Raw genomic sequence first — 23,445 nt, 5'->3', positions numbered from 1 at the left:
ACACGACGACAACGTCCGATATAGTCCTGATAAGTCTACATTTGGAGGATAATACTGGCTGGCAACGAGATGACAAAGGGTATCAGCCTCAAAAGCGTTCACTCGAAAAGGCATTCCGTTTATACTTTTAAGTCATATACGTCGTACTTTTACGTCGTTTCAAGTAATACCGTACAATAAGACCTTTAAAATAGTCATCTTAGAGGAACCCGGACATTATTTCTGTGGGCCTGTCGAAGCAACGCGAAACAGGCAGGGACGGACACGAGTAGCTAGTGTTCCTGTTAGCGTCACAGAACTGTTCTGTACTGGCAAAAATAAAAACAATGTTAGACTTGGCAAGAAGTATACCTTCTAACTCAGCGGCTACCAGTGTTGAGTAAGCCCATTACAGAAAAAAAAACAAGATAAAAACGCAATTTTACTCACCTGGCATCTGCCATGTTGACGGTTCGGTTGTGTTTTTACAGGGAACAAAGAACTAGAAAGGAGAAAGCATACACATAATGAAGGGCAGAAAATGTTAACAAATCAGTATTGAGCTTTCCAACAAATCTCCTAGAGTGGTAATGATGGCATCGTTTCATCCGTCTTCGCAGGTTTCTAGTTATATTGGTCTGTGCTGACGAGTTATGCCGTTAGATCACTACGCGCCGCCCGTCTTTGTTTGTGCATGCGTGGATGTGCATGAAAAAAAAAATGAAAAAAAAGAGGCCGGTGGGTACACGATTGACACTCGGCGCCAAGTGGCATCCATGGAAATCGTTGTAATTAGGGCGTAGGTGGGGCTTAAGCGTCGCATTTATCCTAAAAGTTAATTCGATTCGAGGAAAGATCTGATTGCATGTAAGCACCAAGATACCCGTAACGTTCGACGTAACCAAGCATCGTACCATTGAATGGACAATCATAGACTTTTTTTCTTCTTCTTCTTTCTACGAGTAACACTCTTGGCAACACGTTTGACGATATTGGAGAACATTTGCCATTGCTCACACCAAACTGATATATTTGCAAGACAACTGTTTAAGTTAATTCGATATTCCACAGAAACTTTTTCATTGTATATCACAGTGTATATCACATTGTATATCACCTAAGTTATTGACACACAGCATGGACAACAGGACAGATCCTTCGGGAACGAGTGCGTAATCCTCCGGTACCTCAACACATTGGGAACGACCAGTTCGACAGCCATTTTAAGACATAATCATTTCGGAACTGATTATTTACATTGTACGAAAGTTTCCACGAGACCAGTCGAGCTGTATTTAGTCCGTCTGTCCGTTGCCATCAATAACGGAGGACAAATAATGAGTTAATTCTATTAGGTGGAAAACAGCAGATGATACTAATCGAAAGTCATGCTTTCCCGGAGAAAGGGGATGATATTCCTATGCAAAAGTCATAATAGCCGCGAACAATATGTGTTTCTAAGACTTTACAGCACATACGGGTGTGCGGTCTGTATAGTTAGAAATCATGCGTGAATCACCGGGTTTATGAAAGGGAATTACACAAATTTTTCAGTCAAATGGCGATTTCTTAAAGACGATATGTAAAGATTTCAAAAAACCCACTCCACGTAGTGTTTAAGATATAACTTCGGTATGCTAGGAAAATAATGTGCTCTCGGGGTTCTCTTTGAGAAACATCTCTCTATACACGGAGAAACAATGTCGCTCGTTACACATGGAATATGTCTTTTTTTTTTTTCATTATCTTTTTATGTATATAAATGTAAGTGAATTACCTTTTCGTTTTCTGTTTTTTCAGAGTTGCTGCTAAGTGGTATGCAATGTAGCAAACCTACGTGATTTTTACGAAAAAATATTCCCGGGAACAGCACCACCAAGGGTACTGTCCCGAAGACCGTTTTATAGGCCGCGCATTCAAAGACAGAGCCCACCCGGGGGCAGAGCTCGTTATCAAAGGGCCATCTCCAATATATGAAGGACCGGCTGCCCATTGCCCTTCCTTCACCGCGTACGCATGCAGTTTTGAAGGGAGACCAGAGCATAACTCGATTATAACTTGATCGTGCTACCATCACAAGATGCGGAGTCGTCTACAATCGGAATCGGCTGTCTTTCCTTTGAAAATGCCATGTGAGGTACTTATCTGGGAGTATTTATACTTCTGGTAGCCACGAACAAGAGTACGTGTTTTACATAGCTGTTCTGCCTGCGTTGTACGCATTGCGTCGTACACTTAAAACGAAGCCGGGAAACCAACCAAATTTTTGTCCATAAACAGCAATGATTTAGCCTGAAACGATTGAATTTCCCATTGAAAACAGAATAAAAACTATAAACCGTATGTTTTAAAGTTGCACCATGCTTCCTCTGTCTCTCTCTCTCTGTCTCTCTTGCCCCTTAGTACCACATTTCTCGAGCGGGTACAGTCATGTGATACACTCAAATATGTTTTTTGTTCTCGTATTTTTAGAAAAACTCGCAGAGAAACGTGGATCCAGACGAAAACACTAAACAACACTGCCGGCGAAGCTTCGAAGGCAAATTTGGTCGCGCTAAATTTAGACCCGGGCTCACCCGCCGCTCTAAATATGGTCTGTCGCCGAAGATCAAACTCTTTCTTTCTTTCGCTGCAGGACATTCCTTGAAGAAAAACCGAAAGTTTGTCTTTCTACGGGCGTCTAATAGTAGCATTCCTACTGGACGATCACGACGACAATGATAACGAGAGGGGGGACATAGTACTTTGTGATAACGAAGAAAACATTAGGAATATTTACGAATACGAAGGAGGTAACTTAATCCAGTGTGTCTTAACTTAAGAATACAAAGAGGTAACTTAAGGACGGGAAAGGAACATTTCAAGAAACCTCGCCAGTGCACAGTCACTTGGTGTTGCGCGTGGTGTGGGTTTAACCTTACGTTCACTGAACGGTGAACGGCCACTACCACTGTCGTCGTACTTGGAACACAGGATGATAATATGTTTTCCAACGACGTCACTCTCACTACACTTGCTTTCCAACTTGATGCAAACATCAAGTTGGACACACACAAGCGTTATCCAATAGTCCAGTATTTTTCATCAGACCGTTTTTGCCAAAAGTTATGCAGTTGTTCCATGAAATAATTGTTTTGTAGCTCATTTCCTACCTTTGACGTTTCTCGTGGACTATATCGTACCCATAAGAAAGTATGTCTCTACTGGTGCTATGATACGCTGTCCTATATATACTCAATCAGCAGAAAGCTGCTCGTGGAAAATAAATGAAATCGCTTCGTGTTCACGAAGCGATGATATACTATCTAGCTAAAATTGTTCCTTACGAAAAAAATGCTTTTACTTATTTAATTTCATTTTCGCATTATCGAGAGACTCTTCGGCTGTGTTATCTGTCTCAACTCTTGCGGATCGAAGATAAGTACCTTAACGGAAAATTTGCAGCGACTAGTGAGTAGAACTGTACCTCGTGCTACACTTCAGGCATCGCCGTTATCTCGTCACCTTAGTAACATCGGATATACACCACGCCAGCGTCCTCCATTCATCTTTTGCCCATCACAAAGAATCTCGCTCACGTTGATCACTTGGACCGCGTTCCTGATCTTTACAACGTATTATCCAGATTGTGTGTCGTCGATGTACTTGAGATCCGCCGTGAAAAAAGAGGTCCGTATTTACCTGACGGGTCGGAGTCTAGAGCTGGCTTACGGTAGGTCCGTCTGACGTGCAACCCCGGGACTAGACCTGAGCGCTCCAGGCAACCAGACCCCTCGCCGACGCAAAGCGGAAGTTAGGATCCGGAAGCGGAGAAACGTAACACCGCCCAATGGAGCACCCTTCGCCATCTTCAGCACGTTCACGTGATGCAGCAGCATGACGTCACCGTGATTTCGAGCGCCTCCTCGTGGGAGGTTCAAGGAGTGAGCGGAAAAGTATTTAGAGAGGATGGGGTCAGAATGGGTGCAGCCTCTTTGGCTTCGCGTGCTTATTCGAGAGGACTCGCATGTGATATAGTTGTCTGGGAATTCTGTTTATCAACACCCATGAGAATTATCCCGCTTGGCGTTTCTGGGTTCGCAACACCAGTTACCCGAAAAACTCGAACCGAGCTTAGACTCCCCTAAGCATGGTGTTAATCGTCAACGACTCTACGTGACCATGTTTGACGAGAAACCTCGCTACCCCGTGTTGGTAAAGCAGGGTTAACGATTAACACCGATTGTACAGGGAAGTCAGATTTCGGTCCAAGTATCGGTGAAACCGAGTCATGGAGTTGCGTTTTATTGTGCAGTTTATGCGCCAAAAAAGTACAGTTTTGCAGGGGTTTCCAACACGCGGCCCGCATGCGCACCGCGAGCCCCCTTTGTGCGACCTGCGGGGATCCCGCAACGAAAGAGCGAGAGAGAGAAAAAAAAGAAAGAAAGGGGGGGGATAACGAGAAAACTTAATGGCAATGAGAGAGAAAGAGAAAAAAAGAAGCTAGTAGACGCTATGGGCATTCGTGGGTCCGTTGAAAGCCCTTTAGTTCTTTGATAACGTCGAATCACAACGTTCACAGAACTGCACTTAAAATAATACACTTCACATGGGAGCTGTCTTCACTACAATACACGGGAGCTCTGCCGTGGCTGCCCAAAGCTTCCTCGGAAGGACCGAGCGGTCGAAGCTCGTCCTATACCTGTAGTTTCAGAACACCTACAGGCACCAAATCGTCTCTTCTATAATCACTTGTTGTATCAAGCCCCCGGTGGACGTCGGTTTGCGCTCTGCAGTGTTCCATGTCGTTGCGACCGATTACAAAAAAAAAAAAAAAAAGAAGAAGAAGAAGAAGAAGAAGAAAGAAAAGCACAGGGAGTATTGCCTGCTCGAAAGTTGAAACCACATCTGAAATGCACGGTAGAGGAGGAGAACCGTACCTTCCAAAAGGATTGTGAGGTAAAGTGTTTGTTCGCGGATATAAACAACGTCCCAGACTGCCTGGTGTGCCAAAAGAACTGTTGTTGTTCCTCAGGCAAATATCTGAGCTGGAATTCCAAGCGGATCCACTTGGGATTCCAGCTCAAATTTCTGCCTGGGTCCGAAAGAGTACAATCTCCGACGTCATTACGAAGCGCTTCACAAAGGACAGTACGCGGAATTTACTGGAAAGACCCGTGAAGAAAAGGTGATGCGGCTCAAATTGGCAGCCGCTCGACAAAAGGACATTTTTCGTAAGGTTAACAAAGTGATGTCGCCGTTGAAGCAAGCTTCGCCCTTGTCGCAGTTGATCGCAAAAGCGTCAAACCCTTCACAGCAGGTCCTTTTTTCAAGAAGTGTCTCATTCGTGCAGCTGAAATTGTGTGGCCAACCGCAAAATATTATTTTGAGACGATTAGCCTTTCTACAAATACTGTCGCTAGGCGGGTTGACGACATCGGTGCAGATTTGGAAATGCAGCTGCGCGATATTTCGATGAATTTTTGTGCATATTCCTTAGCACTTGACGAATCCACGGACATAAATGATATTGCTCAGTGCGTGGTTTTCATCCGCGGTGTCACGCACGACTTGGACATACGAAGAACTGTTTGATCTGCTTCCTCGGAAAGGGACAGCGACGGGGCGTGACCTGTGGAGCGCGGTAAACGGCAGCATCGAAGCAGCAGGTCTTAAGTGGGAGAATCTCGCGTCAGTATAATGACTGACGGAGCTTCTTCGATGGTTGGTCGCAACCTAGATCTGGTAGCCCGCCTTAAAGAAACTCCTGCAGAGGAAGGCGTTCCCTCGAACCTTCCAGCAATTCACTGTATCCGACATCAAGAGGAATTGTGCTGCCGCGTATAGTTAAATTTAAGCACGTCATGGACGTTGTCGTCAAGACCGTTAACTTCATTCGGTCAAGAGGCTTGAATCATCGTCTGTTTGCCGATTTCCCTCAAGACTTGGATGCCACGTACAAAGTCCTGCCCTATCATACAGATGTCAGATGCCTCAGCAGGGGGAAAGTAATTTAACGTTTCTTCTATCTTCGAGATGAAATCGGGGTGGGGGGGGGATATGTTTATTATATTAACAAAAAAAAAGAGGGAAACGTTAGCCTGCGCTACGGCGACTTGCTATTACCAGCAAAGAAAAAAAAAGAAGAAAAAGAAAGGAAGGAATTTTTTCACAATAAGGGGAAAGAATATCCTAAAATGCCCGACCCTGAATGGTTTCGTGACGTGGCGTTTCTCGTCGACATAACTAACCACCAGACTATTCTGAATATTGCCCCGCAGGGGAAAGCTCGCTGGATTACAGAGATGTACGACACCGTCAAAGGTTGAAACTTTGAAAGACAGTTGAAACTTTGGGAGAAACAGCTAACGTCAAAGGATCTCTTCCGCGTTCCTTGTCTAAAAGCCGTTAACTGCAAGAACGAGGAAAAGCTTCGCACATACTCCTCGAGAGTGTTGGTGCTGCGGCGCGAGTTCGTATCAAGGTTTCATGACGTTTGAGATCCTCGAGGCGATGTTTATACCGTTCGCCGACCCCTTTTCAGTTCTTTCAGAAGACATTAAGCCCGAGCTCCAAATGGAACTAATAGAGATCTCCAGCGCAATTCCACATTGCGACAGAAGTTTGACGAAATCGGCGATCCCAAGTTCTACAAATATGTAAACAGGCAATCGTTTCCCTGCCTGATGTCTGACGTCAGCCGTGTTGTGCCGGTGTTTGGAAGTAGATACGTATGCGAGTGGTTCTTTCCAATGGTGAATATCAACAAGACTAAGCTGAGGTCCCAGCTGTCTGATGACCATCTTCGAGCCCAGCTGAGAATTCCCACTGCGGTCAACCTACAAGTGGACCTCTGGAATCTGATGAGGAAGAGGAGGCTTCAAGTGTCGTCAGCGCATGTTGTTCGCGTTTTGTTTATCCCGAGGTGCATGGCCTCCTTCCGTTGGCTGTAATAAAACCGATATTGTCTGTCCCACTGCGTATTTCCTTGGGGCTTCTCTTCTAGACGATACGATTGTAGCCAATGACATCCATGTATCGCCTGGAGAATGAATTCTGTGTCATATTAAAGACAGTTGAGAAAGTTGGCGCTATGCCACTCGGCCTCGGCGACGCGGTCCCCTAAATCAGAGGCAGGTTTCGTGTACGTTCACTATCTGCGTCCCGCGACTCAGTTTGAGTTAGAGTCCAATGAATAGGAAGGTCCGGTAGTATACGATTCATTCATTTCGCGTAGAAGGCCAAATACGGATAAAGTATCTAGTTGTCATGCCCCACCCGTTCAGTCACATTCAAACGACTTTGCGCACTTTGAGGATTTTCTATGGCACTCGAAGATAAACATAGAAACATTACGTCAAGCCAAGTCTCTACTTGGCCCGGTCTGTGCCTCGAACAACTAAGACAACGTTGACACAACCGTTATGACGACGTGAATATCATTTGGTATGCAGCAATGCACGTGCGCGGTGACAACTGCTGTGCTAATACGTCATTACGTAACGCTATAATAACAAAGAAATTACTCTTCAACGTATGAATAAGGTACGGCAGAAACTGTTCGTGAAATGCGATGCAATAATTTATTAGTTTTGCGGAGACGAAAACCGTAGCGACGGAACATAATTTTGTTTTGCGGACATTAAATACCGTTTCGTACTAAGTATTTTTTATTAAGCTAACCGAAAGTACATTGAGACGGGTTCTTCCGAGCCGTGCCCCCATTGGCTGATTCCGTAGACCTGTGCTTTTCCGGCGACTTGAGTGGAATGCTACGGAGCGTTCCATTGAAAATGTTACCGATGATGAGTGCGTTACATTTCCGGCGTAATCAATTATTAACGGCGCGTACATCAATCAACCAATCAATGAATGTTCTAACTGGCTATGTGCAATTAGATAGTTTAGTAATTACTTAGCTAGTGAATTACTAATTAGATCGAAGTTGTCTCGCGACGTAAAACCCCGAATTATTTACTAATTAGTTAAAGAGTTAATTAGGTAACTAATTGGGTGATAGTTACTTCATCACTGATTAGTTAATCAGCTAGTAGTTGTTAACTAATGGTCAAATTAATGATTAGTCACTATTAACTATTGATAAGTCACTATTGACTATTGATTAGTCACTATTGACTATTGATTAGTCACTATTGACTATTGATTAGTCACTAATAACTATTGATTAACTATTAATTGATTAGCCACCAATCGACAGATCGATACCCATGACACAAAGTACGTAGGCGTCGCAAGTACACTCTTAAAAATGAACTTCACCGCATAGCACGCTCCTAGCCAACCATAATCTCGAATGATATCGTTATCTGCCGTGATTTGTTGAAAACGGGAGGCGTACGCCTTTCTGTGACACTTATGCTGTTCATAATTGTCACAAAGTAGGCGTACGCCTCCCGTTTTCAACAAATCAGGGCAGATAACGATATCATTCGAGATGATGGTTGGCTAGGAGCGTGCTATGCGGTGAAGTTCATTTTTAAGAGTGTATACATTCTACCGCCGTTATGTAGCTACATATACCCCGCCTCACCTAAACTCCGTGGGGTTCGCTCATAAATGCTGTCATTTTGCAGTCTTGCTTGTTCAGCCCCGCCCAAGAAACCTCCTTGTACACTCTTAAAAATAAACTTCACCGCATAGCACGCTCCTAGCCAACCATAATCTCGAATGATATCGTTATCTGCCGTGATTTGTTGAAAACGGGAGGCGTACGCCTTTTCTGTGACACTTATGCTGTTCATAATTGTCACAAAGTAGGCGTACGCCTCCCGTTTTCAACAAATCAGGGCAGATAACGATATCATTCGAGATGATGGTTGGCTAGGAGCGTGCTATGCGGTGAAGTTCATTTTTAAGAGTGTAGTCCCGAACGAAATCCAGGCAAGTTTCCCTCGCTAGCACGACACCCACGTTTTTCGTATTTTTGTTAGGTGTGGAACTTACCTGTCTGGAGACAAATTGCTTTACTCGTATTCCAGGCGTTGCATATTTCTTGCAGGTCAGCGGTCACTTACTATAGTCTGCTCTGCAGGAGAAATTTAGATTACACCCCAAGTTACATATTGCAATGTTTACAGCAAAGGGTGTAATAGCGGCGCTATGGCGGCTGAATCGATCTTCACTTGAGGACGAAACAGGGATGGCCGAGGTTCGTCAGAGTCGACATATTATTTCGTTGTGCAGCTCAGTGCGTGTATCATGTAATCGATATGAAGGTAGCTAAGTTGGAACCAAACCAACGGCCTGTTCGTTGCCATGGTTTAACTCAATGCTATCACCTTATTCTAATTATTCTTACCTACGTTATTCTTATTCTAAATAATGTACTTACATCAATTTCAAGAGCAAGATGACAATACTTCCTTTTGCTCGGCTTTAGAGTTATTTAAAGAACCAATAAGCGAGCGCATGTTGAACGGGATCTAAGCAAAGATACGGGGCGTCCATTACGATATAGATAAGATATATAACGATGAAAGATGGAAGTCACTGAAAAGGTTAGCCAGCTGTAGGACTCGAACCCACATGGCTAACCTTTTCAGTGACTTCCACCTTTCATCGTTAATTTGTTAGGCAATTTGAGGCTTTGTATGTATTTGTCCTTTCTATGTTGTTCCAGCCTTAGAACATCAGTTCTCTCAAGATAGATAAGTTGAACTGGGTTTTGGTGTACTGAAGCTAGGTTGAGGGGGGAGGGGGGGAATATGTTTATTAAGAGAACAGAAAGAAAAGCTGAGTCAGACGGAGGTCAGCTTGCTATTCCAAAAAAAAAAAAAGAAAAGGGGAAGGAAAGAAAAGAAGAAGGGAAAGAAGAAAAGGAAAGGAAAAGAAAAAAAGAGAAGAAATTGAACAGGAAAAGAAGAAAAGAAAAGGAGAAGACAAAACTAAAACTGAAAAGCCACACACACGGTCACGCAATCCCAAGGCTAGGTGGCTGCCCTAAGAGCGCCTGCAGTAACGAAATATACGAAAATAACGAAGAAAGCTGCCATAACGAAAGAATGCGAGACTATAGAGACAAGAAAGATGCAGAGGAACAAACGCAACGGACAATTTTATTTAATCTTAAATTTGCCTCGATGCATTATTTCATTACATTAAGTCTGTTCGTCAGGGTAATACATGAGCGTCATGAGCGCCGTAATTACGTAATAATGAATACATTTTTTTTACTGTTATTTATTTTTTCGTAAAACATAAGTGCCGGGAAGTTGAGATATTTCGTTCTTTTCATGATCAGTCAGCGAAGTTGAAAATATACTTGCATGGAAGGTTACTTTATAATGCTGGGGTTCGTGGCTGCACTCTTAAAAATGAACTTCACCGCATAGCACGCTCCTTGCCACCCACCATCTTGAATGTCATCGTACGTTCCTCTGATATGTTGAAAATGGGAGGCGTACGCTACTTTTGTGACAATTATGAACTGCATAAGTGTCAACAGAAAGGCGTACGCCTCCCATTTTCAACAAATCGGGGGGGAAAGTACGATGTCATTCAAGATGGTGGATGGCAAGGAGAGAGCTATGCGGTGAAGTTTATTTTTAAGAGTGTGGGGTACTGAAGTTCATGCTAAAGTCTGAGAGCTATGTTGTCTTATCTAGAATTTGTGGCGGACTGTTCCTCTGAAGTCGAACCAGGATACACTCTTAAAAATGAACTTCACCGCATAGCAAGCTCCTAGCCAACCATCATCGCGAATGATATCGTTATCTGCCCTGGGGCTAGATTTTGAACTATTCGCTATCCCGTAACGCTTGCTAAACGCTCGTGCTCCCCGGTTGACGGCAAATGCGCGTGACGGAATGAACGCGCAAATTTTGAAAAATAGCTATAACGATCGCTATGTGCAGATCAAGATTGAGCCCCTGATCTGTTGAAAATGGGAGGCGTACGCCTTTTCTGTGACAATTATGAACAGCATAAGTGTAACAAAAAAGGCGTACGCCTCCCGTTTTCAACAAATCAGGGCAGATAACGATATCATTCGAGATGATGGTTGGCTAGGAGCGTGCTATGCGGTGCAGTTCATTTTTAAGAGTGTACCCAGCTACCACTACATCTGTATACTGCTCATAGCCATAGTTGCTTCGCGGTGCCAAAACCAAATTTGAGGTATTACGCGCCGTTTTTGTAGCACTGTCCCCCGATAATCCCTCCGAAACACTCATTTCCCTGACATCGTTCCGTACACATCGAAGCTCCCTCACTCATCATACACTCTAAAAACAGAACTTCACCGCATGGCACACTGTGCGCCAACCATTGCCACAAGTGATAGGGTTGTCGAGTGTGATTGGAAGACAGAGGGAGGCGTACGCTTTTTTGTGGGAATTTTCATTTCAATTTTCATTCCCACAAAAAGGCGTACGCCCCCATCTCTCTTCGAATCAGAAGCGATAACCCTATCATTCGTGGCAACGGTTGGTGTACAGTGTGCTTTGCGGTGAAGTTCTGTTTTTATAGTGTACAATATAAACAACAACTACTACTACATGAATGACGATAGAACAATATAAACTCATTTTAACGACGCATTTTGATGACTCCTCCCATACACGCGTGGAAATGAGGTTTCTTGGCATCGGAACTCGGGGTATATCTTTTTCGCATCACATGCCTTTGGAGTCTTTCCGGGAGGGGGAAGCCTCCACTGAAATAGACCATCAGCTAACTTTGGCACTCAATGCGTCCACAGAGCTGCGACTGATGCGCAATTAGCAATGCGCTGCGCACACTGCACTAGATCACTAGATGGAACTAAGTTGCGGATTATACTGTGACACGAGAGATAAGATTACATTCTGATATGTGTTCGTGAATGCCCGAGAAAACGCGTGAGGCTCTTTGGATCGGCTGGAAACATCCGTATGCTGAACCTGGGCGAGGATCGTAGCAACACGGGGGCGTAACACATGATATGCCATGTCGACCATTGTGAGGGATGTTAGATTTCGCGCACGAAGCAAAACGAAATGCTATCCGTTGCGAGATCGACCTATAGGGGGCGACACCATCACCTTTCTAGTGTGGACAACACCCTGGCCGATGTTCGGAGTTGATGGCTCTTTCCAGTAATCCTTGTGTATATTCACAGGAAGATCATTTGTGCCACGACGGTACGATACTGTTCGCTTCCCCAATGCTCCACCTACTGCACTGAACGCGGAATAAACGTGTATAAGCAGACGACGCGAGGAAGCTATCCACACTACGGTAGTTCATCGTTTCTCCGCAGCGCGTCGACGCCGTTCGATCTCGGAGCGAATACGTTAGGAAGGGTGAAAAAAATGAATTGACAAAATTGCATTGCTACGAAAAAAGGTATGCTTTTACAATTTCAACCATTTTGCAGACACGATTAACAACCTATGAACATTGACGTTGAGCAGAGCCCTCCAACCCGACAGCGCAGGACACGCAAAAGAGAGCTGGCTTTAGAAATGTGCACCGTTTCGCGTTTCAGAGTGAAACCCATGTCTTCTGCCATGAAAAGCGTGTTATGTCCTTGCGTGTTCCCACGTGAGCTATTCGCGGCTGTGAATGCCTCGTTTCAGCCCTGCACGACGCTAGGTTATTTTTGACTTGTTCCCCCTTAGATTCTGTTACGGTGAGTGGGGCATGTAACGCCACCTTCTGGCAACGACACCATTTACTCGTACCATATAGTTCAAACCCAGTGAAGGAGCCTATATACGTATGTGCCATCCGCGAGCGTAGACTGAGAAGGTCTGTCCATTAGAAACCTCGTTTCCTCGAGGGTTGCAACCCACATTCCTCGCTGGCAGGTCGCTTGGGGAGAGGACGTACAGGGCCGCCGCCTACTTTTTGGTCGGGGGGGGGGGGGGACACTCCGATATTTGCGCCCCCCGCCGCCCGTACCACACAACTAATTTGGCCATGCGTTCCGTAGGTGACCTCTACTCTTTTAGAAAAAATGGCGGAGCCATTACATCTTTTTGGAGGCTGCAAGGTTCTACCTACTACCTACGCATGATAGGGTTACCGCTTCTGATTCAGTGAGCGAGTGGGGGGGGAGGGCGTGCGCCTTTTTGTAGCACTTTCGATGTATAATTGTTTTTACCACCTCTTTACACCCTTTTACCACCTTTTCACACCCTTTGTCGAGTGTAAGCACATGACGCCTCGAAATGAAACGCGGCACAACGTAATGAACGAAAAGCGTACTATGCGTACACAATGCGTTATTGCAAAGGCCACACTTGTGACCGGCTAACAATACAGCAGAGCTTTATACAGACGACAGACGACTGTCATCGGTTTGTGGGACGCCAAACACCGTCAACTCCGATCCATCCGGCCGACATTTTTGCGTCCCCTCGGTGGACGTCTTGGAGGTGGTGGGGGAATTATCCCCTAACCCCCTCTCCCTGGAGACGTATCGGACCTAACCCACTGTCTCCTCACACACAGAGAACGACATTTGCCAGCCTTAGCTCGATCAGTAGTGTTCGTTTTATTGTGTGTGCAGTCATCGTAATAGTACCATTTATAGCGACTCCTATCACCTACAAATCAGCATTTTGACATTTTAACGCCGACAGCTCCACAGGATGTTACGAGGCGTCGATAACGGCCAGAGAGCGGTTGTCCGTTTCTGGAATCCATAGAAAAAGGAGAGCAGAGGCGAGAAGCACGGCAAGTCCATAGGCCCAGAAGGTGCCCTGGTACTCGAGAAGGCCAAGTATGGACCAGTTATATTGGACCAGCGCAGCGCAAATGGCCCACCGGAAAGCCACTGTCACTGCGCTGCCAATGTAGCGAAATTTCAGGGGCATCAGCTCGCCCATAAGCAGCCATGGAATGTGGCCTGGAAAACCGCATGTTTTGTTATCAGAACAGTCACACTAGCTGATAGAACATTAAATATTCGGACCTTCCGAATTGTGTATTCGGTTCGAATACATTGGAATGGTACCAAACTTGCACTCTATGTCATAACAAGCTGTGAGCTGTAACATAGCGTATAAAACCAAACGTAGGGAATGCAGCTTTCACTGGAAGATTTGTGTGCACGCGTCACCTAAACGGATATGGTGCATATAAGTACGGATTGGCTATAATAACGATTCGCGTTGGTTTTAAAATGACTATTTGCACAGTCCTAGAAATTCCAGAAGCAATTTGGCCAGACAGAGACGTCACCAGACCGAACACGGAAGAAAGAGAAACGAAAATTGCTCTACTAGACATGAAGCTATCCCACCCATATCATTCAATGGACCTTTTTCACATACGCGGCCTAGCGGCTCTCCAGCGAACAACGCTTGGCGCGCGTCAAAACAAATCCACGTGGGTAGCACAAAGGACCAAAACCGGTCCGGAGTGGGACCGACGAGCTCGCGCCTTTCGTGCGGTCTCCCCATTGGTCCCTATTTCTGTCGTCCCCATACTGAGCCATCTACTGAAGACTGAGATAACCCTTTCCGGCGCCTCAAGGTCATGCGCATGCGCATAGGCCATTGCGAAAAGGGTACATTGTATTTTCTTGTAGCGAATTGCTTTACTGTGCCTTCGTAACGGGAAAAGTACAAAAAGTACACTTGCAGCAGGGAGAAATTTCGCCGAAGCACTATAGCTCTTCTAAACCGAACGAACAAATACCAACCAAGTCCCACCGAGTGGCCAAGGACGATACAGCACACGGCGAAGAATGTAGACCAGCCGCCTTTCTCGTCGGTCGTCTTGCCCTCAAAGCCGTAGCGAAGGTGGCTCAGGATTCCGAAAGTTATTGTGCCCACCGCTATGATCGCTGCTGACATGACGAGCATCCTGCACAAAGTTGCTTTACTCAATTAGATCGGCCGCTAAACGTTGGTGTTACATCAATTGGCCAGTTATCCTATGTTGTTGCGACTAATATGGCTACTACCTATGCAATAGACGTTATATGTGCAAGACTAGATAGTCTGTATGTATGTACTGTATGTGTGGATGTTGGATGTTCTGTATATATATGTGCATACTTCGATCCTTCGATCCTTCGATGCAGCGGAACAGGAACGGGCGGGAACAGGCGGTGTAGTAGTAGTAGCGTGTCTCTCGTGTTTGTCCTCGTTCCTGTTCCGCTGCATCGAATGATCATGTACCAACCTACCCATCTACTAAAGAATGTGCACTAGATATTACGTACGATCAATATGTTGGTGACTATTCTGCAAATGAAAAGGAAACAAAATTACTTAAATTTCGGTTTAGTGCTCTTTAGTGCTCTTAGTGCTTTAGTGCTTAGGACACGAATGCGTGTCCCTGCAGCTTGCCTATGGCAACCATAGACCACCAAGCACACGGGATGCATGGTATGCGCCACAAGAGTCAGTTATGGTGCCGAAAAACAATGGATAGTCCAGTTCGGTTACCATGACAACGAGATACGTACATGAATATTACGCAGCGATATAGTAAACGTGTAAATGACAGATCACTAACGGCCAAATGCAGCTTTTTGGAGAATTGCTCTGCTGCTTGATCTTTGGCACCATAGCGAATTCTGTTTCGCCAATTCTTTGGTGTTCAGAAACGACGATTCTGTCCTGCGGTGTTCTAAAAATGCCAAGCTATACCTTCCGCGTCCGATGTCGACCGTCAGCACGACAGCAAAAAAGGTGGCAGAGAAATGCAAGACGGCCACGATGACACAGCACAAATCCAGCGGGACATCGGGAGAGGCTCCTATAATCTGGACAGTGTAGAATAGGACCAGGTCGGCGCATGTTGCAACTTGAAGCATGTAGAGGGCCAGGCAGATCGCAACCTTGCTACACAGAACAGAAGGACCACTATAGCACACGGGCTGAACATACACAAAACCGCAAAAAAGAAAAAGATACCTCACGACTAAGTTTATGCATGCCCTAGCACCTTATCTTTAGTTATCTCATATCTATCATCTTAACCGCAGGGAGAGTAGACCTCGGAAGGCGGATTCACGCAAAGGCATGGAGAGCGATCTTATTACTGCATAACTACCATGGTACGCGATGGGACAAAAGTTTACGGAACACGCGAGCGACGTACAACTATTGATTTATTGATTCATTCGTGCCCAAGAACAGACACAAGGGCCTTGGTACTTCGGTGGGACACCGGGAAAGCAAGTTATGAATTCGAATGAAGTTGCAGCTGACGCGGCTAATCAAAACGCTGTAGCTGGAGTCACGTCTTCATTAACGGGACTGCATGGGCGTTCTGATGCCGTCCTATGTGTTGTACTGACCTCAGCTACGTTACTTCAGAAAGGTCAATTGTGTTCATCCTATGTGAATGGTAGTGAACAATTATCAAACGAAACAAATCAGGCTACTCGTGTCACAAAGCCTAATGTGCCGGTGAGTGTGCATGTGGTAAAAATCTCTGACCGGCTACACCGAAAAAAATAACCGTTCTTCAAGAGTTCTTCACCGTGTTAAAACCTTCTGAACTTTTCCTATCTTCGAGAATGAAAGAATGGCTAAGGATAGCTTGGCGTCCTACACTCTTAGAAATGAACTTCACCTCATACCACGCTCCTAGCCAACGATCTTCTCGAATGATATCGTTATCTGCCCAGATTTGTTGAAAACGGGGGGCGTACGCCTTTTTTGTGACAATTATGAACCGCATAAGTGTCACAAAAAAGCGTACTCCTCCCGTTTTCAGCAAGTCACGGCAGATAACGATATCATTCGAGGTGCTGGTGGGCTTGGAGCGTGCTATGCGGTGAAGTTCATTTCTAAGATTGTACATGGGACCAGGTTCCTGACAAGCGCGTCCTTCGTCTTTTCATTGGTTATCGTGCCAGATAGCCAGACAATTCGTTGCGCTCGTATCATGACACGTGTCACGGGCTTCGACCCTATGATACATTCTTAAAAAATGAACTTCACCGCATAGCACGCTTTTAGCCAACCATCATCTCGAATGATATCGTTATCTGCTCTGATTTGATGGAAGCGGGAGGCGTACGCCCTTTTTATAACACTTATGCTGCTCATAATTGTCACAGAAAAGGCGTACGCCTCCCGTTTTCAACAAATCAGGTCAGATAACGATATCATTCGAGATTATGGTTGGCTAGGAGGGTGCTATGAGGTGAAGTTCATTTTTAAGAGTGTAGGAACCTACACACAGGACGTACCTCCAGAGCGCGTACCGCGCACTTGTACTATTCGAAAATATCGGAGGCGCGCATTACAATGGGTTCCATTCTTGGAGCTGTGAGCTGATAATTCTACTACAGCCTACCCCTTCCTCTTTGAACTCGCGTCTTTTCATGCACTCACATGATGTACCAACTAGCCCAGTCAACAACCCGATAGTACTGACGCGTGAGCAGGTTGCAGCGCATGCTAAGGAACCCTCAGCTGTACACAGACTGGCACAGTGTAAAGTGAACCTCCTCCCAGGAGTTACCGTGGTGCCGTCACTGCTGGAGCGTTGGACTTCTGTTCCGGCTCCACGGGAGGTTGCATGCACCGGTAGTCAAACTCAGCCAGAAATTCTGGGCCATAGAGCGTAAGGAGAGACTTGTCAGCTTCAGCACGCAGTCCTTTGTCGAGCAACCATTGCGGAGATTCGACAAGGGAGCTCGTGAAGGAGAGCATGATTATCGCAGGTAACATGCAGACTCCTGCGATCCAACGCCAGTGCATCGCGGGAGACACCATAAACGGAATCAAGACACCTAAGCTGGTGGCTATCTGCATAGATATAATGCATCAGTTACCATCCCCACGGAACCCAAGTAAGGCCACTTTAAGCGAGTTATACCTGAACGGAGCTTCCGAGGAAAATTCTTCTGCGAGCGGGGCTGATCTCGGTTACATAGAGCGGGACGCAGACGGAGACAACGCCGCTGCAGAATCCGCCCACGACACGACCAACGTAGAGCGTTATGTTCTGAGTGGCTATCATTATAGCCATCCAACTGGCGATAAACCCAAAGGAGATGACGATCAGAGTACGGCGACTGCCCAACGTGTTGAGCAGCACCCCTTGGACACATGAAAGAAAAGTACATGTGTCATTGCAGTCTCCTAAATAGGTCCGTTCGCAGTCAGAAGTATAGAGGACAACGGTGTTCTGTGTACACTGTCTATGGTTGTGTTCGTGTATTCAACTCGCGCGAGTCAAGCTGCATCAAGAACAGAGTCGCTGGGAGTCGACCCTCTAGCACATCTAGCATTGAATCCTCGAATTTTCGAACGGGACGGAAGTCGCTGCCACGGTGCTGACGTCACGAGAGCCGCGTCCTTCTGTTTTCGCCCGCAGTGAGTCGACTCTCTCGGCTCTCAAGTTGTTGGAGCCTAATAAACGAACACAACCTTCGAGGAGTCAAACAAAACCAGTTGGGTAACTAGCTAGGATCGTTCAGCTAAAATATGCAGTAATAATCGATGGCGTTACGCTGTGCGAACTTCTCATGAGCTACGCCAACCGAACTCTCATCACACCCTGGCACAACCACTTTCCTGGAGTCCTTGAACGGGTTCCAGTTCACAACCTTAGGGTCAGTGGACAGCTACCAAGGTGTCCACCGAGGTCGGTGCCGGTTAAATCTCGTGTGTTGCAATCCACACTGTATTCTCCCGAAATATGTGAACGATCATAATCACAATCTGCAATGCGTCTGGCAACATTGCTCCCCGCAGGTCCATTTATGGTGAACTCATAGTCGATCTAAGTCTCGGTGACGTCACTTACCCTTTTTGAGAATCTAAATGTATGCAGTTTTATATGTGCCGGGTGTCGCAGTTAAATCCCCGGGCTAAATAATGTGCACTCAATTCACTTAATTGCACTTAATTCAACACTCCCCATTGCGAAGTAAGCTCAAGAACACGTAATTCATTGGTGGATAAGGGAGTGGAAGAGCGTCCTTTTGCGCTTCAGCGCGACCAGCCGCTACAAAAATATGTAAACCGAAACCAATTACTGCAACAAATGACCCGCTTCAGTGGCAGATTTTTCTTTAAAAGGTGTCCACCGAAGGTCCCAAAAGGGGTAGTACTCATATTAATGCCGACGGCGCCCCGCTTTAGAAGTCATGTTTTTCACGAAACCCATTTGAATTTTTATTTAAATAATGAGCCCCTCGCACTCATTTACACAGTGCGCGGCTTGTAGCTGGTATCGGAACAGATATTTGTAAAAAAAACAAAGTTCTCCGATTGGTGCACCAGTTCGCGAATTTTTAACCCGGGGATTTGACTGAGACACCCTGTATATAGTATGAGACACATACATATGTACTGAGACACCCTGTGGAAGGGCGTAATGCTCACTGACGGATTTTGCGTACTGGGTCTTCAGTGAATACCTTTTTTTTTCCTCCGTAATGACACGTTCAGGAGACATCCCTATAATGTCTAACACCATTCAAACTTACTACGGAGAAATAACGTTAACGGAGATATGATGGAAACGTAATGAGCATGCGCATGACAAAATTTCCGATTGTGGGTCCACAATAGAGAGTTTTAGTGTATCGTACGCTATCGGCTTTGCGTACGTAGGGGATAGCGTAGTGGTTCTGCGCAGTGCGCGAAGCTCTCTTTATGTTTTGCGCGTGCGCATAACCACCAACGCTATTCCTTACGTACACAAAGGCGATAGCGTACCATCCACTAAAACTCACTAATGACGGCTGTTTTCCCCGTCGTAGAAATTCGTTCAGCAGACAAATCAGTCGATTTGGGCACGTTACTGCCGTGATTTCCGATACTTACAGGAAGCGAGGGCACCACATATGGCAAGCAACGGAAGGAGGCTGGTGAACAAGTAGGTTTCCGCCGTGAAATATCCTTCGGACCTTATCTGATGCACAGCGATCGAGGCGTACCCTATCCCAGTACCCAAGGAACAAGAAGAGAGACACGCCGTCATGATAGAGTGCACGTGTTCGCCGCTTTGCCTTTGGAGCTCATCTGCTGATACAGGCGTAGCGCCCTGCAATGAGGATAGGTAATCATATTCTCGTTTAGACGGGAGGGCGTGCTCGAGCGGATTCATTCACTCATTAGATCTAGGTCCACGATCACGCTGAAAGAAATGCAAGTGGCGGCTTCGGCTATGCTCATTTCCCCTGGGATTTCCGGCATGTCCGCACATTTCCCCTTGAAATCGGCCTACTCTTCTCCCTATTTACGAATGTATACTGCTTATGGCTACTGTTGCTTCGCGGTGGAATCAGTCTTCTGGGCCATGCTGTATACTCGGTGAAGCCGTCGGCACAAACACAGAGCGGAGTAGCAAAGTGAATATGCTTATAGCCTTAGAAGCACGCACCAAGTATTTTCATTCGAAACAAATATCCACCGAACTTTCCCGCACGAAAAAAAAAAAAAATGAAGGAAGAAAAGTTGTATGACTTTGCTCGAACGTAAGTTGAAATGTCCTCAATGTAAGGCAGCATGGAACACCTTGATTAACGTTTCTTCCTTCAAGGTGTACAGTTAGAACACATTTTTGGCGAAGGAGCAGTTAAGTTCGTCCATAACCTCTGGTTCCTATGAGAGATTGGCTCAGTTTTCAGGTGGTATTGTGAGGTTAGATACAAGGCTCTCATACCGGTAGGCGATAACCGGAGAAATGACTCACCTTGGCAGGCACTCGCATATTTTTCAGGGCTAGCATAGCTGCTCTACCGGAACCATAGCCTGAGCTAGACCCCGTTGCCGGAGTAACAGACATGGCTTACGATACGACTTATTGGTGAACGTACAAGGGCAGAATCACAGGATAGCTCTTCTGAGACATGATTGAGAGAATGATGCGGCAGCGCGTGGAAGGTGCAACGTTTTGAGCAAGCACGGGCTCTCGCTGAAGTTACTAGCAGGCGGACGACGAAAAGAAGTTCCTAAATTATTTCACCAAAGAGTTATTGGGCGTTATACTAGCTCTCTTCAGATGGTGGCCAGGTCCTTCAAGCACGTTCTCATATTTACTGACTGCCTGTTATCATTTCCGAATTGGAATCTCGATGTCATGAGCTGGTTCCGAGAGACAGTGCGGGTGCGTGGGTAAGCAGCATCGATACGTTCATCAAGGCGGCAAAGACATTCTGGGGGAGACCTCCCCCACATTGCTACCGATCCCATTCGAGGGCGGTAGCAATGCGGGGGAGGTAAACATTGCTTCCCGCACCGTGTGTCGGAGATTTCCGGCGCACGTCAAAAGAACCCCAGGTGGTCCAAATTATCCGCACCCGCCGCAGACCTTTTCCGGACCGCCTCGATATATTTTTCAGGCACCCTTTCAACTACTGATCTGCACTATTTCAGGTCTTGCTGTTTCCATCTTTCTGTCGATCATCTCGGCAATGCACGGAGTCCGCGCGGCCCAGGTTCATCTCCATTAACATCTTTCACCACTCAGTGGTATTAAACCCGTTTACGATTGCTTCTCTGTCGCAATTCCTAGTCGTGTCACGCTAGCACCTCGTCCCAACCTTCAGTGATGGTCGCGTTGACCGATCACCACATACAATAACAGAGACGGCCGACGACCTTGCGAAGGCAGCCTTACGGTCTATACGCACTTTGCTGCTATTTCACTTTTTCCACGGGTTCTGTGTCTTCGACCACTTTAGTCGCCGATCTCCATCTCACCAGTCCTTATCCCGTCATGGTCTTTATCACCTTAGGATCCAGTTGGTATTTCCTACTTTCCCCTTCAACATTCTCACAAAGTTCTGTTGCGGGGTTCTCCCCCTTATGGGACAATGGAGCACTTCTTTCTCCCTTGCCCCTTTTATGCATACATCCGCAGTCAATTTTTAATCAATTCTTTCCAAACCTTTTCCGTTCCCTTATCGCCGTCCACTGTTTTGTTTTTGGCCATACCGCATACGCCACATGGGGCGTCTTCTATGCAGTTGTGTCATTCATCTCGCCAATTCATCGTTTTAATTTTTAATCGTATCCCTCACCCTTCATCCTCTCATCTACCCAACCATTGATCCGTGACCCTTCGGCACGCCAAGAAGTAGTATAATGAGAAGATGATGATCCGTTTGTGGCCAAGACGATACGTGGCTCCATCAAGTGGAAGCAGAAGACAGATCTCTCGGAAATAGCGCACCACCGCCAGAAGAAGTGACGTTCCTGACCCACGGCTACGTGCTATGGTGGACCATATATGGACCTGTTCTGGGTCCGCTGCACATTCCTTAGTGGCGTCTTTGGCATTGCCTTCCTCGGCTGGGTTCGAATCCGCACCACCTGGAACCAGAACGCGAATTTCCAAGCCGACTCTAGCAATTCATAATTCGTGGCGCTGCATGACAACTGTGATCATGCTGGGCAGTCTGTGAATTAATTGTGCCCACATGCGGGTTCTTTAACGTGTGCCGAAAGCTTAGCGCTCGGCACACCGTATTTAACGCCCCTTGAGGACAACAGCGTCCCTAAGTAACTTGGTGGCGTCCTCCGCTAGGATGGGACCGGCAACCCTGGGATCAGTGGGCGAACACGCTACCGCAAGAGCCGATCGACTCCAAGTTGCCGACGGATCCTCTGTGAGCTAACACGCTCATGGCTAATCATAGACTATGCGACCATAGAGAACTGTTTGTGAGATTGAAAGATTGAATTAAGGCAGTGGTCGAAAAAGCAGGACTGCTTGGACGACATGATCAACACGAAGCACTGAACTTATGACAAGTCAGACGGAAGAACAGAAGATTATCATGCTTTCGTACCAACAAGCCCAATCATGTATCTTCGACAATCAATCTTCGACAACTGCCCTATTTCGAACTTTCGAGGTTCTTACACGTTATTGGCGTTTGTGTGCCAACCTCGCAGCTTTGTTAATTACCACCATGTCGGTGAGACTTCCGGTCAGTACTCTGCTGTATGCTGTTACGAGGTGTGTGGTATACGGTGAACATGCAGAAAGTAAGTCTCATGGCGCTGTTTATTTTAACGGACATACATATTGTAAAGGATAAATTTTAAATTGATTCTTCTCCTCTTAAAATGTCTTGCTTTTCGTCGGTCAAACAGAAAGTTTCGTTTTCTCGTTGTAAAAACTTGGAGAAACGCTGAGTTTAATTTCTGATCTGTTTACATTTCTATGTGCAATACTGCACGAAAATGGCCGGCCATGATGTCACGCGAGGACCTTTTTGCAATACGCGTCGTATCCTTGGGGCTCTCCAGCGAACCACGCTTGGAGCGCGTCAAAAAAATCCACGTGGGTAGCACAAAGGACCAAAACCGGCCCGGAGTGGGGCCGACGAGCTCGCGCCGTTCGTGCGGTCTCCCCACTGGTCCCCACTTCTGTCGTCCCCATACTGCGCCATCTAATGAAGAGAGAGATAACCCTCTCCGGCGCCTCAAGGTCATACACATGCGCATAAGCCGTTGTGAAAAGGTCCATTGCACGACGCGTGCTCGCGCAAAGGGCACCATGCAGATAGCGCTCTTGCTTGCGTTCACGAGTCTGAAGAATGGAAGCTTGGTT

At 46.2% G+C, this 23,445-nt stretch overlaps 1 protein-coding gene and 1 long non-coding RNA gene across 5 annotated transcripts; both read right to left on the bottom strand.

The window, feature by feature from the left end:
• Window positions 1-434: 434 nt before the first annotated feature.
• Window positions 435-4,006, bottom strand: LOC135395363 (uncharacterized). Its single transcript, XR_010423039.1, has 2 exons — window positions 3,661-4,006; window positions 435-481 (listed from the first exon to the last, which is right to left on the bottom strand). It is a non-coding gene; the product is annotated as an uncharacterized LOC135395363 (long non-coding RNA).
• A 4,916-nt stretch (window positions 4,007-8,922) lies between these two features.
• Window positions 8,923-20,785, bottom strand: LOC135395362 (facilitated trehalose transporter Tret1-like). Of its 4 annotated transcripts, none has more exons than XM_064626604.1 (7): window positions 20,578-20,785; window positions 19,707-19,926; window positions 17,749-17,972; window positions 17,392-17,678; window positions 15,564-15,758; window positions 14,619-14,772; window positions 8,923-9,004 (listed from the first exon to the last, which is right to left on the bottom strand). In XM_064626604.1, exons 1-7 carry the CDS (start codon window positions 20,668-20,670, stop codon window positions 8,993-8,995), a joined length of 1,185 nt encoding a protein of 394 aa, XP_064482674.1. In that variant the 5' UTR covers window positions 20,671-20,785; the 3' UTR covers window positions 8,923-8,992. The 4 variants fall into 4 exon arrangements, with proteins under 4 accessions (XP_064482674.1, XP_064482672.1, XP_064482671.1 ...); XM_064626602.1 differs by having other exon boundaries at window positions 8,957-9,004; window positions 14,609-14,772; XM_064626601.1 differs by lacking the exon at window positions 8,923-9,004 and adding an exon at window positions 13,437-13,810 and having other exon boundaries at window positions 14,609-14,772.
• Window positions 20,786-23,445: the final 2,660 nt, after the last annotated feature.

The sequence above is a fragment of the Ornithodoros turicata genome, chromosome 5 (assembly GCF_037126465.1).
Source record: "Ornithodoros turicata isolate Travis chromosome 5, ASM3712646v1, whole genome shotgun sequence".
NCBI lineage: Eukaryota > Metazoa > Arthropoda > Arachnida > Ixodida > Argasidae > Ornithodoros > Ornithodoros turicata.
The sequence above is the reverse complement of the archived record's forward strand: the minus strand, read 5'-3'. Positions and strand labels throughout refer to the sequence as shown.

Coding starts and splice junctions, on each gene's coding strand:
- LOC135395362 (XM_064626601.1), bottom strand. CDS start 20,670: ATGTCTGTTACTCCGGCAACGGGGTCTAGCTCAGGCTATGGTTCCGGT. Junction 17,679..17,748: donor TCCTCGGAAGCTCCGTTCAG/GTATAACTCGCT, acceptor ATATCTATGCAG/ATAGCCACCAGCTTAGGTGT. Junction 14,773..15,563: donor GTCGACATCGGACGCGGAAG/GTATAGCTTGGC, acceptor AACTTTGTGCAG/GATGCTCGTCATGTCAGCAG.